Here is a 17,520-nt window from a genome sequence, read left to right as displayed (position 1 = left end):
AACGCGAGAGCAAACAGGGGAAGGAGACCAGCTTCGCAGCGGTTTGCTCTCTCGTTCCCGGAACCCCGAGCAAGCAGGTCTCCTTCCCTGCGGTTTGCAGGGTGGCTCCGGGAACGCGAGAGCAAACCGCGGCGAAGCTGGTCTCCTTTCCCGGTTTGCTCTCCTCGTTCCCCGAACCGCCGAGCAAGCGGTTCTCCTTCCCTGCGGTTTGCAGGGTGGCTCCGGGAACGAGAGAGCAAGCCGGGGAAGGAGACCAGCTTCGCCGCGGTTTGCTCTCTCGTTCCCGGAACCCCGAGCAAGCAGGTCTCCTTCCCTGTGGTTTGCAGGGTGGCTCCGGGAACGCGAGAGCAAACCGCGGCGAAGCTGGTCTCCTTTCCCGGTTTGCTCTCTCGTTCCCCGAACCGCCGAGCAAGCGGTTCTCCTTCCCTGCTGTTTGCAGGGTGGCTCCGGGAACGCGAGAGCAAACCGGGAAAGGAGACCAGCTTCGCCGCGGTTTGCTCTCGCGTTCCCGGAGCCACCCTGCAAACCGCAGGGAAGGAGAACCGCTTGCTCGGCGGTTCGGGGAACGAGAAAGCAAACCGGGAAAGGAGACCAGCTTCGCCGCGGTTTGCTCTCGCGTTCCCGGAGCCACCCTGCAAACCGCAGGGAAGGAGACCTGCTTGCTCGGGGTTCCGGGAACGAGAGAGCAAACCGGGAAAGGAGACCAGCTTGATTACCAGAGGCTTTCTCCTTCCACGGAGGTCAAGAAAAGCGCTGGTAAGTGTCTACATTGGATTACCAGCGCTGGATCACCAGCGCTGGATCCTCTACACCCGAGACAAAACGGGAGTACGGCCAGCGCTGCAAACAGGGAGTTGCAGCGCTGGTGATGCCCTGCAGATGTGTACACCTTCAAAGTTGCAGCGCTGTAACTCCCTCACCAGCGCTGCAACTTTCTGATGTAGACAAGCCCTTAATATCACTTAAAATCTACCTTTGTAGTCAATACATTTGTTTTACTGTTTATCTTTACCAGTGAGTTTGTATGAAGTGTGTGGCAAATCTGCTCAGGTTTGACAAAGGCTGGTGTATGTCCACTTTCCACTGTTGAAGGTGAACCAATTAATAAATCAGCACTGCCATCTTGAGCAGTGCACGACAGTATATTCCTGGGGCACAGTGCTGGGAGCTGGGAAAATTTGGCTCCAATGCCTTTCTCTGTGTGATTCATGAGTGGCTCTGGGAGCATTCATGCAATCTAGCTGGGTGTGGGGCTCCACATGCTGTTGTGCTGAGTGATCACAGCGCCTGGAGGGGTTTGCTGCTGGTCACTAGCAAGGCATTGTGAGAGATGGCCCAGGCTGGAGAGAGGTAAGGGGGCACAGCGGTCCCACAGTCCCAGGCTGCATCCTGGGGGGTAAATGTAAACAAAGGCTTGAAATCAAAACAAGTGTTTTCTTTTGGCATCCACAAAACATTTCCTCCAACCCACAATAATTTTATTTTTTACTTTCTGATTCACTGAAAATTTCAAAACACATTAGGATTTGGTTCAGCCCGCAGTGAAGACTCCTGCTTAAACCTTCAGAACAGGATGGAAAGGGGGGTTGAAGCAGGAGAGCTGACAAAATTTGTAAGGGGGGCGTGGAACTGAAAGTCACTGAACCAAACTGTAACCCCTGTGTATAATGGAAACCACTTCAAGCCAGGGGCTGCAGTAGCATCCCCAGCACCCCTAGTTCCAGCACCAATGCGTTGAAGTGGTGTCTAGCTCCTGTGTGGGTTCATGCCAAGAGTAAATTTCACCTGCCGGACCAGATTCCTGCTTGTGTAAATCAGGTGTACCTCCACTGAGGACAATGACGTTCACAAGAGATTCTGGCCCTCACATTTCACCATGCACTCCTAGCTACATACCAGAGCTGCGGCTTAACAAGAATCCCCTCCCCTCCTTTTCTTTCCCTTCCGGGTGGGCCTTTAAGAACTTTTTTTCTGAAACTCAAAAAAGCTGAGTTTGTATTTGACTCAAAACTGTGTGCGCGCCTGGGGGGGTACAGAGATGTGCATCCTTGTGTGTGCGTGTGCATCTGGGGAGGTGTGTGTCTTCATGTGTGCTGGGGAGGGAATGTGTGTTGGGGGAGGTGTGCATCTCCGTGTATGCTTGGAGGGGGTGGGGAGAGGTGTCTCTCTCCATGTGTGTTGTGTGTGCGTATGTGTGGAGAGGTGTGTCTGTGTGTGTGCACAAGGGGCAGAGGTGTGTGTGTGTGTTGGGGCAGGGGAGGTATGCGCTTCTTAGTTTATCCAAGCAGGTGCATCCATGCCTAGTGATGGGACTTTTCTGCACCCTTCACTCCCAGGAGCGGTCACAGCGGTCAGCTTCGCCATCTGAAGCTACAGTGACTCACACTAGCAGAGGACTTCCCCGTGAGGAGCAATTCACTGTCAGGGAATGGACCTTCACCAATCCTACGCACAACGTGAGGATCTCATAGTTATACGCGTCCTTAACAATATCTTGTTAACAAAATTCTGCTTCATTCAACGGAAAACTATATAAAATCGACTTTATACCAAGTGCAAAACCCATATGGGGCTGTATTCTGCCCTCCGCTACACCCAGGGACCCCCAAGGACTTCAACGGCGACTCCTAGCTGTCAATGAGGGCCCGCTGTGGCCCATTGCTGGGTATTTCTGTTGATCCAACATCACCGAGCATAAGCACAGCTTGCATGCTGGAGCTTTCCACAGTGTTGTGGTAGCTCAGCCATTGCTACTGCGCAAAGTTATATGACGTGATTCTATTGGTTTTGATAGCTGACTGCTCTTTATTCCATTCACACACTCAATGGAAACATATTGAGCTTTTTCTAAAAGGAGCCAAGCTTTGAAGAGGAAACACCTGCCATTAACTCGCTGGTCTGGGAGGACAATGAACAGAGAAGCCATAGTGGCCATCTTTCCCCCCTTCCCCGTGAATTGAGTATTCTGGAGCCTTTTCTCTCAAACTTTCTATTATGGGGATTATGGTTAGAACCGAAAAAGTTAACTGCCCTAAGAAAATAGTCCTGACCAAAAATATTGTGATAGACCCTAACCAGTGGGGTACAGGAGTCTGGTAGAAGGCAAATATACTGGTCACTGGGTGAGTAGTTTTCTGTTCCCTGAGTGACCAGAGCAGGGGCTGCACTAGAGTAATCAGGAACTTGCTAGAACCAATTAAGGCAGACAGGCTGATTAGAACACCTGCAGCCAATCAAGGCAGGCTAATCAGGACACCTGGGTTTAAAAAGGAGCTCTCTCCAGTCAGGCAGGGAGGAGCCAGAGGAGAGGAAGTGCATGTGAGGAGCTGGGAGCAAGAGGCACAAGGAGCTGAGAGTAAGAGGGTGTGCTGCTGGAGGACTAAGGAGTACAAGCGTTATCAGACACCAGGAGGAAGATTCTATGGTGAGGATAAAGAAAGTGTTTGGAGGAGGCCATGAGGAAGTAGCCCAGGGAGTTGTAGCTGTCACGCAGCTGTTACGGGAGGCACTATAGACAGCTGCAATCCACAGGGCTCTGGGCTGGAACCCAGAGTAGAGGGTGGGCTTGGGTTCCCCCCAAACCTCCCAACTCCTGATCAGACACAGGAGGAGTTGATCCAGACTGTGGGGAAGATCACTGAGGTGAGCAAATCTGCCAATAAGCGCAGGACCCACCAAGGTAGAGGAGGAACTTTGTCACAATATCCATAGTATCTATTAACACAAACACACCCATAGGTATATATATAAATGTGCATACACATCTATGTATATAATAGCATTTAAAAGTCTCCTAAAAGTCATCTAACTGGCCAAAAGCAGCATTCAAATATTTAGAAACTAGCGTTAGGTGCCAAAGTACTCGGATTCCATATTTGGTATTTGGCAGCAAAGTTTTTGGAGTGTTGTTATAGCAATTGCTCCCAGATAGTCTTGCATTTCTGAGGTTGTCGTTTTGTTTCCTGGCACCCCTTTGCCTTTCAGCAGATCTCATGGAACCTTTTGGAGGCTGTTATTCAGGAACGAATGTCTGGTTTCCGCCTCACCAGCAAGCTGTGGTTTCATTTCATCATTTCCATTTCAGCTGCCTCCTGCCAGTTGAGGTCCTACACCATTATAATCAATCACATAATAGGGTTCCTCTGCAGTGTATGTCTGTCGGTTTTATACTATGGCCATTTTGTTTGGTCAGTGATTTATATTTTAACCAGAATGACTCATGGTGGGTTGGTTTTTTTATAAAAATACCTTGGCCTATTTATCTTGCCTCAGGATATTCATTTATATTCATCCAAAGAGATGGAAAGAAGCATAAATTGGATGTTGGCTTGAGGAACATGGAGTAGCCTTACTGAGCCATCAGATACATGGGGTGAAAATTCCTTCATGACGCTATAGGTGATGGCCTGGAAGCATAAATAAAATTACATTCCAATTGGCAGTATATGCCACTTTATGCCTCCAGAGTGCCCCGGTCACCCCCACGCTGTTGGGAAGTAACTAAATGAGGTGTGAGGCAGGTAACTATCACCCCTGAAAGATAGGTAAATGCACAGTTACCAACTTTCACGCAGTAAATAAGCACCCCGACTTTCACAGTAAGCCAAAAATCAGGCTAATCTCATTTCAAAACAAGCCAGTCCCTAAGAACCTCAACACTCTATGTGACTGGATCCCCCCGGCATGCAGTCTGGGACTGTGGTGGGCTCAGTGTGCACCTCTGACTCTCTCCCCCACTTGTCCCTGTTTGCCCCCTCCCCTTTGCCCCTGCTTGCTTGGAGCTGATCAAAAAGAAGCAGCTACAAGCCAAACAAGCAACAATTTACAAGCTAAAAACTAGCCAACAAGCAACTCACAAATCAATTAAGCCAAAAATAAGCCCGATTTCTACATTTTTTTTGGTGGGTTTGGCATGTCTGGGTGAGTGTGGAGGAATCACGTAACCATTATGTAAGCTTGAATAGAGTCCATTTAATGTCTTTGCCACCGTCCTAGTTAGATTTTAAAGCTGAAATCTAACCAACTACACTTGCCAGTTTGGTAAGTATTGTAGCCAATACTGGGTAACACGTACCAAGTCCAGGGAGCCCTATCTTACTAATTTTAGTGCAAGGTCCTTAGACAGTATTTCTCACATCAGGACACTTGGTTATTCATAACCAATCAGCAGTTTATTAATTCATCAAAAACCACGTAAGTACATTACTAACTACAACAAACGTTCTAGAGTCGTACTGAACTGGAAACAAGTGCTAAGAAACCAAACTTTCTCAGGGGTGGGAGGTCAGGATTCAGGGCCCACAGCAGGACTAATCTCCAGGCAGCATCAGCAGTACAGGTGGCCTGCAGCAGGCAGCCCAGTTGGCCATGCCTCCTGATTGGCTGCAGGGGCCAGCAACAGCAGTTTGGTGGATGCTCAGGGCTCATGCCCTCCACTATGCCTGCTGCCCCTGCCCGGTACCCCTCCTCACCTCCTATCCTGCTCACTCCTGTTCCTGACCTTCAGTCTGACCTTTCGTGCTGACTATCAATGCCAAGCACTAGGCTTGACACCTGTTTTGGCCACTAGACTAGACTGTCCTGGTCCCAGTTGGCTGACATCAGTCCAAGACCCCCAGGAGCTAAGGATCATCCTACACCTTTCCTCCTTCTGCTCCAAGTGCAAAACCAATTTCTGCCTCCTGGCCTTCTCTAACACACGGACACAGGTATATTTTAAAAACAAACAAGACACTCCATTGCACATGCTTCTCCCTCTGTGGAGAGGATGAGAGAACAAACCACACGTGACAGATGTCAATCACCTTGCTAACAGCACTAATAGAAGGGAGTCAGATACCATGGTGACAAGCATGTACATTAAGCTCTATGGAATAAAAGTATGAAGGAGGTAAGTGATGTACATACCTATTATCCCTGGGTGGCAGGTACTTGGAGTGTGATGTAGACATCATCATCCCTAGTTTGCAGATGAGAAATGTTATTTCATAATGTTACATTATTTCACATGCTCAAGGTGACACAGTGAATCAGCCAGGTTCAGAACACAGGAGATCCAACTCCCATTCAGATTCTCCATCCACTAGAGCATGCTGCCTGCGAGACAAAGTGAATGGTAGTCTTTCCACTGACTTCAGTGGGCATTGGGTCAAGCCCTAAAAATCATGAGTTATTAATGGCTATGAAATGATTATCATAGAATCACAGGACTGGAAGGGACATTGAGAGGTCATCTAGTCCAGTCCCCTGCACTCATGGCAGGACTAAGTATTATCTAGACCAACCCTGACAGGTGTTTGTCTAACCTGCTCTTAAAAATCCCCAATGATGGAGATACCACGGCCCCCCTGGGCAATTTATTCCAGTGCTTAACCACCCTGACAGTTAGGAAATTTTTCCTAATGTCCAACCTAAACTGCGGTTGCTGCAATTTAGGCCCATTGCTTCTTGTCCTATCCTGAAAGTTTAAGAAAAACAATTTTTCTCCCTCCTCCTTGTAACAACCTTTTATGTACTTGAGGTTATGTCCCTCTCAGTCTTCTCTTCTCCAGACTAAACAAACCAATTTTTCAACCTTCCCTCATAGGTCATGTTTTCTGGACCTTTAATCATTTTTGTTACTCTCCTCTGGATTTTCTCCAATTTTTCCACATCTTTCCTGAAATGTGGCACCCAGAACTGGACACAATACTCCAGTTGAGGCCTAATTAGCCTGAGGTCCAGCGGAATAATTATGTCTTGCTTATAATACTCCTGCTAATACATCCCAGAATGATGTTTGCTTATATTGCAACAGTGTTACACTGCTGACTCATATTTAGCTTGTGATCCACTATGACCCCCAGAGCCCTTTCAGCAGTGCTCCTTCCTAGGCAGTCATTTCCCATTTTGTATGTGTGGAACTGATTTTTCCTTCCTAAGTAGAGTACTTTGCATTTGTCCTTATTGAATTTCATACTATTTATTTCAGACCATTTCTCCAGTTTGTCCAGATCATTTTGAATTTTAATACTTGCAAGCCCTCCCAGTTTGGTATTGTTCACAAACTTTACTCTCTCTCTCTCTCTCTCTCTCTCTCTCTCTCTGTCATTATCTAAATCATTGATAAATATATTGAACAGAACTGGATCCAGAACTGACCCCAGTTGGGCACCACTCGATATGCCCTTATATTGAAAAAAAATAATCAAGGAAACATTATCTATCAGTCTACAAGGACCTTGTGACACCCTGTACCCCATGTTCACCATTTTTGTACATTTATGATATATTTTGCATAAAGTATGCCTTGTGAGGTATCATTTGAAAACTCATAATCTGATGAACATAACTGTCCTGTTTTAAAGTGTGTAACAACATTGTGTGTAAAGCTATGAGATTTTACTATATGTTTGTTACTGAAATATGTCGCAGTTCTGTGTAATGCCCCTAGACTAGCTCCTCAGAGACAGCAAAGAACTGACCACAGGTGTTAGAAAACTATTAACTGCTGAAGCAACCATTTGCCAGCAGGGGAAACTGTAAACAAAGAAATTTGCAATTCACCTGAAAGATGTTTTGAATCTCATGTTCACAGGGAACTGTTTTGCCTACACCCCAGTGGGCAGGGGGTAATCCTCAAAGAGAGGAGGAGGTTATAAAGAGGAGAGACAGTGACCTCCTCATCACCTCTCCACCCTATCTCTACTCATGGCAGCAAGATTGCTTGAAAGACAAATGGCGCATCATTGAACTGAGGGGGAGTGTTCCTGGCCTGCAGGTTTTTGCAGCCAGTACAGCTTGCTGTAAGTTTTTGGGTGAGAGAAACCTATTTGCTTTAAATTTATTAGCTGTGGTAAATTTAGGAATTAGCTTGCATGTTTATCTTTTTATTTCTTTTGTAACCAATTCTGAATTTTATGCTTTATCACTTGTAAATCACTTAAAATTTATCTATCTTTCTCTAGTTAATAAACTTGTTTTACTGTTTTATCTAAACCAGTGTGTTTGACTGAAGTGTTTGACTCAGGTCAAAAAGGCTGATGTATTAATTACCCTTTGCTGGAATGACAGACTAAAATTATGAGTTTGTACCATCCAGTGGGCTACTGAACCATACAAAAGCACATTTCTGGGGAGCAAGGCTGGGATTGTTGGATATGTGGGTGTCACCCTGTATCTATTCATGGATGGCTGGGCATAGCATTCATGTACTCAGCTGGGAGTGACTCTGCAGGCTTGGTGTTCACTAGCAAAGCAATGTTAAAGGCTTTCCAGGCTGGAAAGCCAAGGGGACAGCAATGCACCCTGGGGAATGTCACAGACCTTCTATTTCACAAAGAGAGATGGAGGATAAAAACCTCTTGAGGGCTGGGTGGGAGAGGGGAAATCTTTCCTTACAATCAGCAAACAACTGGTCTTTCACTTACAGGTCTGAGGCTATAAGCAACTAATGGCTCATTTCTTACCATTCGTCCCAGCCACATCAGGCAAAAGCCTGGAGTTTTTTGATAAGTAAAACCTTGAGACAAAATGGCTGCTGAAATGAGTGTAAATTGTTTCATTTTGTGTGTGTGAACAAAGAGCCAGACCCAGCCTCTGCCAGAGAATGTGAGAGCTGAGAGAAGAGCTCTATACTTTATGAACCAGGCGAAGCAACTGCAAGAGCGAGGCTGTTATTTATTGCATAGTCTACACAAAGTTTGCAAAGAGAGGGGCAGGTTACCTGGAACTGGACATTTAATCATCATAAATACCCAGTTGGAGAGTAGGAACTCTAAAGGCGGGAACTCTTCTTGTATCATGAGAGGGTAGCCATTGGTGGAAAGATTACAAAATACAGCTGTAGGCTCAGTGCAGTACGTAAATAACTTAGGCACAACTGACTTCATGAGATAGAATATGACACAAGGGTCATGCATCCAAGGGTAGAAGTGGGGCTCCTGGTGGAGAAAGAACCTCACTAACTTTTCTTGCAGAAAGAATTCCTCTTTCAAGCTTCTTAATATCTGAACAGGACAGTAGGCAGATTCTGCTAAAATACCCTCTTTTCTTCCCAATACACTAGGGTCTCCCTTGTAGAAGAGATTTTAAAGTTAAATCATTTGCACTGTAGAACCACAGTGTTGCCACTCATGGTGGATTTTTCCAGCAGTCGTAGTCTTTCCTGTGTACAGTCTGATGAGGAACATTGCTTGAGGAGCAGTTTGGCACATCAGCTTGGAACAATATGCTATGTATCTAATTATCATCTGGATTTCCACACACTTGCATGCCCTTCGCTTTCTGTTACAGTACAGTTCTCTGAGGGTGGCATGTACTTTTAAGATCAAAGTGAGGATTTTCAAAAAAGGATCATGTCCAAAGCAAAAGGGGGAAAGAAGCTAAAGGAAAAGCATCTTATTTCCTCTTCCTTATCTAATTCTGAGATGTGCAGCTTCAAACACAATTTCCCGAGCTCAGAATCAACCTATCAGAAAACTCTTTGCAGAAACCAGACATCTATTAGGGCCTAAATCAAAGATCACAGACATCAGTGCAAAGACGCCCATTGACTGCTATGGGCTTGGTATCAGGTCCTCACAAATATGGTATTTTATCTATTATCCCGCAGCAGGTGTCAGTTTATAAGTGAGAAGGCAGTGCTTGTGAAAGACGTCAGATTAGCAGCCCTGGAAAATGGAGACCGCCCCCCTCCCCCCCGCCAAGCCAACTTGCCCATATGCCTCAATCCTGCCCTGGGGTCACAGGATCTTTCTTCTTCCATGCAAGGGTCTTGACTTCTCTGTCTAGGCTACAAGTAAGGATGCTAATTTTGTGGCAGTTGCCTTGATTTTGTGATGTGATCCCTGCTCTCTAGGACATGAACTAAGATACACAGCTCATTTCAAAGCCATCAGATGGCAATGACTTCTGGTCACTATCAATGGAGGCTTGATTTGAGCCAGCTACTTAGCAGAATTGTTCTACCACCCAGTTGCCAAAGGACTTTTCTGTGGGATAACAGACTGCAAAATGTGACTGAGTGCTAAAATTAGCTAATTAAGTCTTCAAATAGGAGCAGTTTCTGCAAATGAGATTAATAATTCCTTATTAACATCACATGATAACACTTACCTCTCTAGCTAGCTATCTGATTGGCTGCCACCTCAGGCAAGTAGGTGTTGGAATACATCTTTTTCACCTACAGTCAATTGGGAGTGCAAAAATTGCACCTGCAAAACAGGAGGCTGGGATGATACGTCTTTAAAAATGAAGTCTGCTATGTTAGTTTAGGTTCTGATTGTAAGTGGGAATACAGAAAAGTGTGCGCATCCTTTTGGATGTGCCTGATTTTGGCTCTCAAATCGCCAAGTGCACGTGCATGCATGCGGGGCGGGGGGATGAGGGGGTGCCGTACACCAGTATGAGAATCTGGCCCTTAAATTCCACCTTAGTAGCAGTGAAGTCACAGGATGCCACAGGAAGGCAGCCAGCTATCTACCCCCTTCATTGTCTAGGATGTAGGCCCTCAGCACCTCCAAAAAACTCCCCTCAAATACATGTTTTTTGTACTGAGCTAAGTCACTAAGTTCAGGCAGTTTTGGACGGTGGGAGAGGGGCCCTGCCAGTTGTCCCAATGCTTTTATAACAGGGGATCTGGCGTGCGTGCCCCTGCTCACCACAGGGAGGGAGGCAATCCTTCAGTTAAGCCAGTCTCGGGTCATAACCAATACCTTCAACCCCACCCAAAGACCAAGAAGCTGCCAGTGCAGATCCCAGAACACTGGCCTCATGTGCTCTCAATGCTCAGTAAGCGAGCAGCTGTGTTCTGTGCCAGCTGCAGTCTGAGAGTGGTTTAAAGACATACACCAATGTGAATCACGTTGCAATCCTCTAGTTGTTGCTATTCGCTTTAGAAGCAAAGCAAATCATGAGTTTCTGCCAGGGAGAGGCTGCTTCTATATCGCACTTTGAACCTTTTCCACCAAATAGCCCCTAGCTCCTTCAGACAGATAAACACCATGAGCCAAATCCTGCCCTTTGGAGGCTGACGGGATGGGGAGGGAGACCAGGAAAACAGAGGTAGCACCTGCCGATGAATTCCATCTGGTCAGGGCAAATGCAGGCCTCAGGGCACTGGAGAGAACAAGCCAAGCAGCAGCACTTAAGCCTGGAACAGATAACATGGTCTACACTCAGTCCTGGGCCTCTGCTAGGTGCCCATCAGGAGGCAGGGCCCTGGCCCCACCTGCAGTTCAGCTGGCTACACCTTTGGGGTGAGGAGAGAAGCACAATGGAGTGACTCAGCTGGGCAAACGATCCAAGGACGTACCAAGGGATACGGTGGATTCTCTGTCCCTTGAAGTCTTTAAATAGAGACTGGACATTCTTCTAAAATGATACACTATAGCTGGCTCAGACAGAAGTCAGGGAGTGACGTTTTGTGGGCTGTGTTAGACAGGAGGTCAGACTAGAAGATCACAGTGCTTCCTTCTGGCCTTAAAATAAAATCTAGGAATCTAGAAAAATGGTGACCCTCTCCAGTGAGGATAAACTTGATACATTTTCTCTACACAAAAGAATAAATGGACACAAATCAGACATCAAGAATTATAACTTTCAAAAACCAGTCAGAGAACACGTCAATCTCCTTGGTCACTCAGTTACAGACCTCAAAGTCGCAATACTCCAACAAAAAAACTTCAAAAACAGACTCCAATGAGAAACGGCAGAATTGGAATTAATTTGCAAACTGGACACCATTAAATTAGGCTTGAATAAAGACTGGGAGTGGATGGGTCATTACACAAAGTAAAACCTATTTCCCTATGCTAATTTTTTTCTCCTCTATTGTTACTCATACCTTCTTGTCAGCTGTTGGAAATGGGCCATCCTGATTATCACTACAAAAGGTTTTTTTCCTCCTGCTGATAATAACCCACCTTAATTGATTACTCTCATTACAGTTAGTATGGCAACGCCCATTTTTTCATGTCCTCTGTGTATATCTCTCTTCCTCCTGTATTTTCCGCTGCATGCAGCCGATGAAGTGGGTTCTAGCCCAAGGAAGCTTATGCTCAAATAACTGTTAGTCTCTAAGGTGCCACAAGGATTCCCATTCTTTTAGAAAACAAATACTTCATCCTAGCTCTCACCTGCCATGTACACCACAAAGCGGTTGCCACAACTTAGGCTAGTTGACCAACAAACGGTAGAGAGAAACTCCAACACATAAGCATCTTACTTCAGGCCATTGCAAACCAGATGTCTATCCCTTTTATATACGAAAGCGCCTGCTATATCTGTTGCAAAGGTGTTAGTGGTACACTCAACAGTGACTGAGGGTTGCAATCAGGAACTGCCAGAGTTGCAATTGCTAGCAGTGTATCATGTGGATGTAAATCAGGATTGAAGACTTTAATCATGATTAAAGATCAACATTACCAGAGAGATACTGCATTAGCAGGCAGAAATTACTGCTTTAGCCTGCCAGAGATTGATTATGGTTGTAAGTTTTATTAGAATTGCTGGCTCACCTACAGCAGGAGATCAGACGGGATAAATATACCATGCACTGCGATTCATACTCACCTTTGACTATATTAGAGATTGGCACGAGGAGAAAGATTTGGATTTTGGACACTCCAATCATCAGGAAATTCTGATCCAAGCCTAACTCAGCGCTGTATGATCTAATGCACATGTAAATGCTGGTGGTATTTTGAATCATGACAGAAAAGTAGCTATTCCCATGTTGAACTAAAGTTCTACCGGAAGGTGCTGGGCACAGAAAATGTTACTCTAACCTGGCCAATTCCTGCCTATTCCTCTACCTGAGCAAGATGAACAGTCAGGAAATTATTTCATGCTTGCTCCTCATTTTATTGGCTTTTCCGTGAGCATGTCTGCAGAGGGTCTCTTGTTCCCCAAAGAGTTTGGGAAAGACCATCTTGGAGGCAAATACCAACATTTATATCCAAATAAGGAGATCTGTGTGTGGACACAAGTATCCACGCTTTCTTGTTTAACGAGGAGAAGTATTACTGGTTGCTCCTAGAGGGGAAGAAATAATCCAAACAATTGCAAATGGCACTGAAATCCGCAAATGAATGGCATTTGGGGAATGCAGTTTATTCTTTCCCCACGTTTAATTTTAAAATGTATGATTAATACACATGCTGAATAACAGTTGGTGTTGATTTAGCAGGTTCTTTAACTGCATCGTTGTTCCCTGAACCACAAGGAATTTGACTAGTGAAACATTAATTCTTAGTCAACAGAAATAGCTGGCAACTCTCATTTCATTGTTCATTTGTTTACACTGGCTTTGCTGGCAAACGAATGTGATGGATGAGCTGTTTAAATGTGGCACTTGGAACACCAGCCACCAAAATCTTGCAATAGAAGTATCTGGCACTTCAGATGGAAACCACAGGTCTCCACACATTGATAGCAGGATGTAAGAGGATTTCTTCTGTCTTTCCAAAATAGATAAAGTGACCTAAAGGAGGAGGAAGACAGGCCAACAGGCATCATGGAAAGAACGTGGACTCTCATCGTCAGAGGGGCTCAACACCCAGCAACCCAGTCAACATCAAGAGGAGCTGGGGGGCACTTCTGAACATCAGGCCGCTTACGTGGGTGCTCACATTTGCTAAAGTGGTTTTGCCCAGGGTGAGATACCTCAAAGGGGCCTGGTTTTCAGGAAGTGCTGAGTTCCCACCCTCTGAAAGCCACACCCCATAAGGAGTTTCAAGTTGGGCGCACACACACAAAACACATGAGTCATTTTGGAAAATTTAAGCCTAGGGCCAACTATAATTTGGGGTCAAGTATCAGAGGGGTAGCCGTGTTAGTCTGGATCTGTAAAAGCAGCAAAGAATCCTGTGGCACCTTATAGACTAACAGACGTTTTGGAGCATGAGCTTTCGTGGGTGAATACCCACTTCGTCGGATGCATGACATGCAGGATTCTTTGCTATAATTTGGGCATACTGGTGGTCCCATGGAAGCAGTGGAAAAATACCTAGGTCTTAAATACAGGCACCCAGTTTTGAAAGTACTCAGCCAAGAGTTTTAAAGGGCACCTTTAAATACCTAAACTCTCCTTTTCAGCTGGCAACAGTGAACTCATAATGGTGCTATCATTCGCCTTTTAAACCAGTCCCTTATTGCCAGCTCTCACAGGAATGTCAATCTATGTTCTCTGAATCTCTGAATTCAGTCCCCTCCTGTAGGGTGAAGAAAACCAGCGGCCACAGAGTGGAAATACCAATGTTTTATATACCTGCAAATATCTCAGAAGAATCACAGCTAGGAATTCTGGAGTCGTGAGCAGCATCCCTGAGCTCTGATCCACCACTGTACTCCTATGGCTGGTCTCTTGTGACCACGGAGTCACCCTTTGCTATTTCTAACAAGTCTCTGGCCCCCAGCAGTCATCTCTAACTAAAGCAGTATATGATATGATTTGGGAAAAACATGCCATCCCTTTGGCTTTAGGGCAGTCAGGGCATAAATCCAGCCAGAGACTCATCATTCACCACAGGACAGCCTTAAATTAAACAGAAAAGAAACTGCATCTAAATATGTTAAGGCTGTGATGACAAAAGCTGGGGAATCCAAGGTTAAATCAGAACCTCTCATTAACTCAAGTATAAGAAGCCACTGAGCCATATTGCAGCAGAGTGAAGGAATGGCAGAACATGAGAGCAGCAGTGGGGGAGGCCTGAAAGCCACTCCACCAACTCTATGTCATGTGAGGCCACACTGTAAGGGAGAATGTGTGCCTCCAAAGAGACTAGACTGACAATTCCCACTGGTTATCTGAAGATCTGGGGGCCACGGGAAGGACTTTTCATCTGATGGGTTTTCACACATGTGAATATCTTAATAATTAGAGCAATCCTCCCAGACTGAGACAGCAAAGCCCAACATTAACATGGGGAAAGTGTGAACAAAGCCACTCACACATAGAAATGACTGAGCATTTAGATGCAAAGCCTCATATCTTGATCTAGTCATTAGACCCCCTCCCCATTGTACTCTGTAAACTTTCTGCTCAAACCGCAGGCTGCCCCAGCTCATTCGCACACATCGACTGTTATCACCTGGGGTGTGGGCATCTTCACAACATGACATATGGGAGCACCGGGCTTAGCTGGGCAACAAGTCCCAGAAAGCAACAGGACAATCAGCAGTGTGGTCTGGTTTATTCTCTAGAATAGCAGAGCACTAGCTCTGCTTTGGTTAAGGTTGAGAGTCATTTTCTGTTTGGATGCGGGCTATTATAAATGCTCTAAAATTCACATGCTGACGAGGATGGTCTTGAAATGTGCTGTGCCTCACGGTGGTGCCAGATCATGTTGGGGTCTGATTTGGTGCCATTTGAAGAAGGGGCTCTTAAGATACAGACCTCCCCCACCCCTTCCAATCCAGCCTTTTACAAAATCATCATCTCTTTTATTGATGGATTGATTTTTTTGCATACACCTAAAGCACAAACTGTGGCTCCGACCCTCCCCAAACTGATCTCAGTTGTTTGGGTTTTATCTCAGCTAGTGCCCAGCCCCTTTCTGGTTGATTGAAAAGGTGACTAAGGGTAAGGTATGTAAGTCTGGGCTGACATGTGCCAAAGTGAAAGACATAAAAGAACAGGATGTGCGCACACAGCAAGATTAGGGCTCTGTTGAAGCAAGAGTGTCCAGGCAGTCTGTTGTCACAGTATCCTGGTGGCTCAAGGTGACATACGATAAGAGCGATAGTTTAAAATCCACACACAGACTCAGATTTTCCTTTAGCAGTATTGTCAAGGAAATTAACGTTAACTTCAATACAGATCAGGAGAAAAACTCTAGTAAGCAATTAGGATAATGTCATCCTCTTTCCTGAACAATAGGACAGTGCGATCAAAGGAAAGCAAGTGCCCCGTGACTTAGTACATAGACACCCACCCCCTGCCAACATGAGCTGCTCTGAACATGTTCAGAGTCTTATAACTTTTTGGTGCAAACCAAAGGAATGTGGAGGGGCACGGAGGGAGAATGTGTTGGGGTGCTGGAGCTGTACAGGGGTGTGGCTTTTGGGAGGGGAAGAGAGAGGGGGCTTTGGGCTGTGGCGAGCGGAGGGGGATAAATAAGGCTGAGTAGTAGGGAAGGGTAGGAGAGCAGTGGGAGGAATGAGGGGGACATAGTAGAAGGAGTTGGGGGATAGGGGCAGGGGAAATGGAGGAGGCCTGTACCATAAATTATTCGTATCCTGGTTTTCAGAGATTTATGGTCAGTGACTCTGGAAGAGCGTTAGGCACCACTGGGCAACCTTAACTCTGTGTTAATGAAGTTTTGGGGCATTGCATAGGTTCTCAGACCACCCTCATCGTTGTAATATCCGAGTGACTTCCCGAAGTGCACTAAGTGACGTCTGTAACATCTGGTGAATCATCATATTATCCTAGGCAGTCCTCATTTCTCCAGCCTTGGCTGGGAGTGAAACTTTTCACCATGAAACCTAAAGCCAGATAAAAATTCAGCCAAGTTTCATCTTTCATACCCAACCCAAAATAACCTGGCCCATGTTGTGCATTTGGGTGGAAACCAGGTAAAACTTAACAGTTCTGACCAAAAGCCAGGCTGTTTTGCTTTGAGCTTTTCTCTGAGTCCCAGGCTCTGAAACTCAAGAGAACCCTCAGGGGTGTGAACCCACCTGAAGATCGAAGGTAATGTTCATGGGAATGGAACCAGCCATGTACAAATGACAGGCAACAGCAGGACCTGGAAACTCGACACCCATCAGCTTCTATGGAAGGGAAACAAACTCTCTCTCTGACAGAACCTCTCATGAGACTCACACTTGGAGCTCCTCAGATGGAAGGCACTCGGGAAGATCAAAGATTTACACCAGAGTAAGGAAGAGCAGAATTTGCCTCACAGTCCCTCTCAGAACAGAAAGCCACAACTCTGCCTTCTCCAAGACAGCACCTTTAGTGAGATGGAATGACCGTACAGCGTTCTGCATAGATTGGCTTTAAGAGAATGGCACCTGTCCTCTTGCTAGACCACAGGGATAAGAGGCGCTCACTTACCATTTCTTCCCAGCGATTTCATGCTGCTGCACCGTGTAGCCAAAGTACGCTTCTTTAGAGCCTGGTATGATTCGGGGCCTTTTGGTGTCAATATTGAAGGTGTCACAGAATCCTGAGGTAGGAAAAAAAAAAAAAAAAGATCTAATCAGTTCAGGTCCGGGCAGGGAGGAGGAGATCTTCCCCTAGCGACACTGACCCCCAGTGTAAAGCACCCTGAAATCCAACACACAGAATTAATAATATATACAATTCAGGCATGTTACTCCTTACACTGTTTGAAAGGAAAAATCTCATTCTTGGTTATATCCATTGTGGTCCTTTGCCTTCTGTTTCTTCTTATGAGTGAAGAAACCAGCCAGGAAAAGTGCTTCCAGGTTTTTAGTCTTATGATACCACCTGTGCAGCACACAGCTAAGAACTCATTTTTTCAGCTGTCCACCTTGCCTCCATTTTAGGGCTTCCCCAGACTCTCAGCTGGC

General features: G+C 45.8%; 1 protein-coding gene across 5 annotated transcripts in view; it reads right to left on the bottom strand.

Annotated features, from left to right (window-relative positions):
• Positions 1-17,520, bottom strand: part of ITGA11 (integrin subunit alpha 11) — a 193,928-nt gene that overhangs the window by 112,805 nt on the left and 63,603 nt on the right. For all 5 annotated transcript variants that reach the window (XM_030578857.1, XM_030578859.1, XM_030578854.1 and 2 more), the window contains exon 2: positions 17,042-17,153. In XM_030578857.1, the coding sequence (XP_030434717.1) occupies positions 17,042-17,153 (112 nt within the window). The remainder of the gene's footprint in view (positions 1-17,041; positions 17,154-17,520) is intronic.

Source organism: Gopherus evgoodei, chromosome 10 (assembly GCF_007399415.2).
Source record: "Gopherus evgoodei ecotype Sinaloan lineage chromosome 10, rGopEvg1_v1.p, whole genome shotgun sequence".
In the NCBI taxonomy this organism is placed as follows: Eukaryota; Metazoa; Chordata; order Testudines; family Testudinidae; genus Gopherus; species Gopherus evgoodei.
Note: the sequence above shows the minus strand (reverse complement) of the source record. Positions and strands in the feature narration are given on the sequence as shown.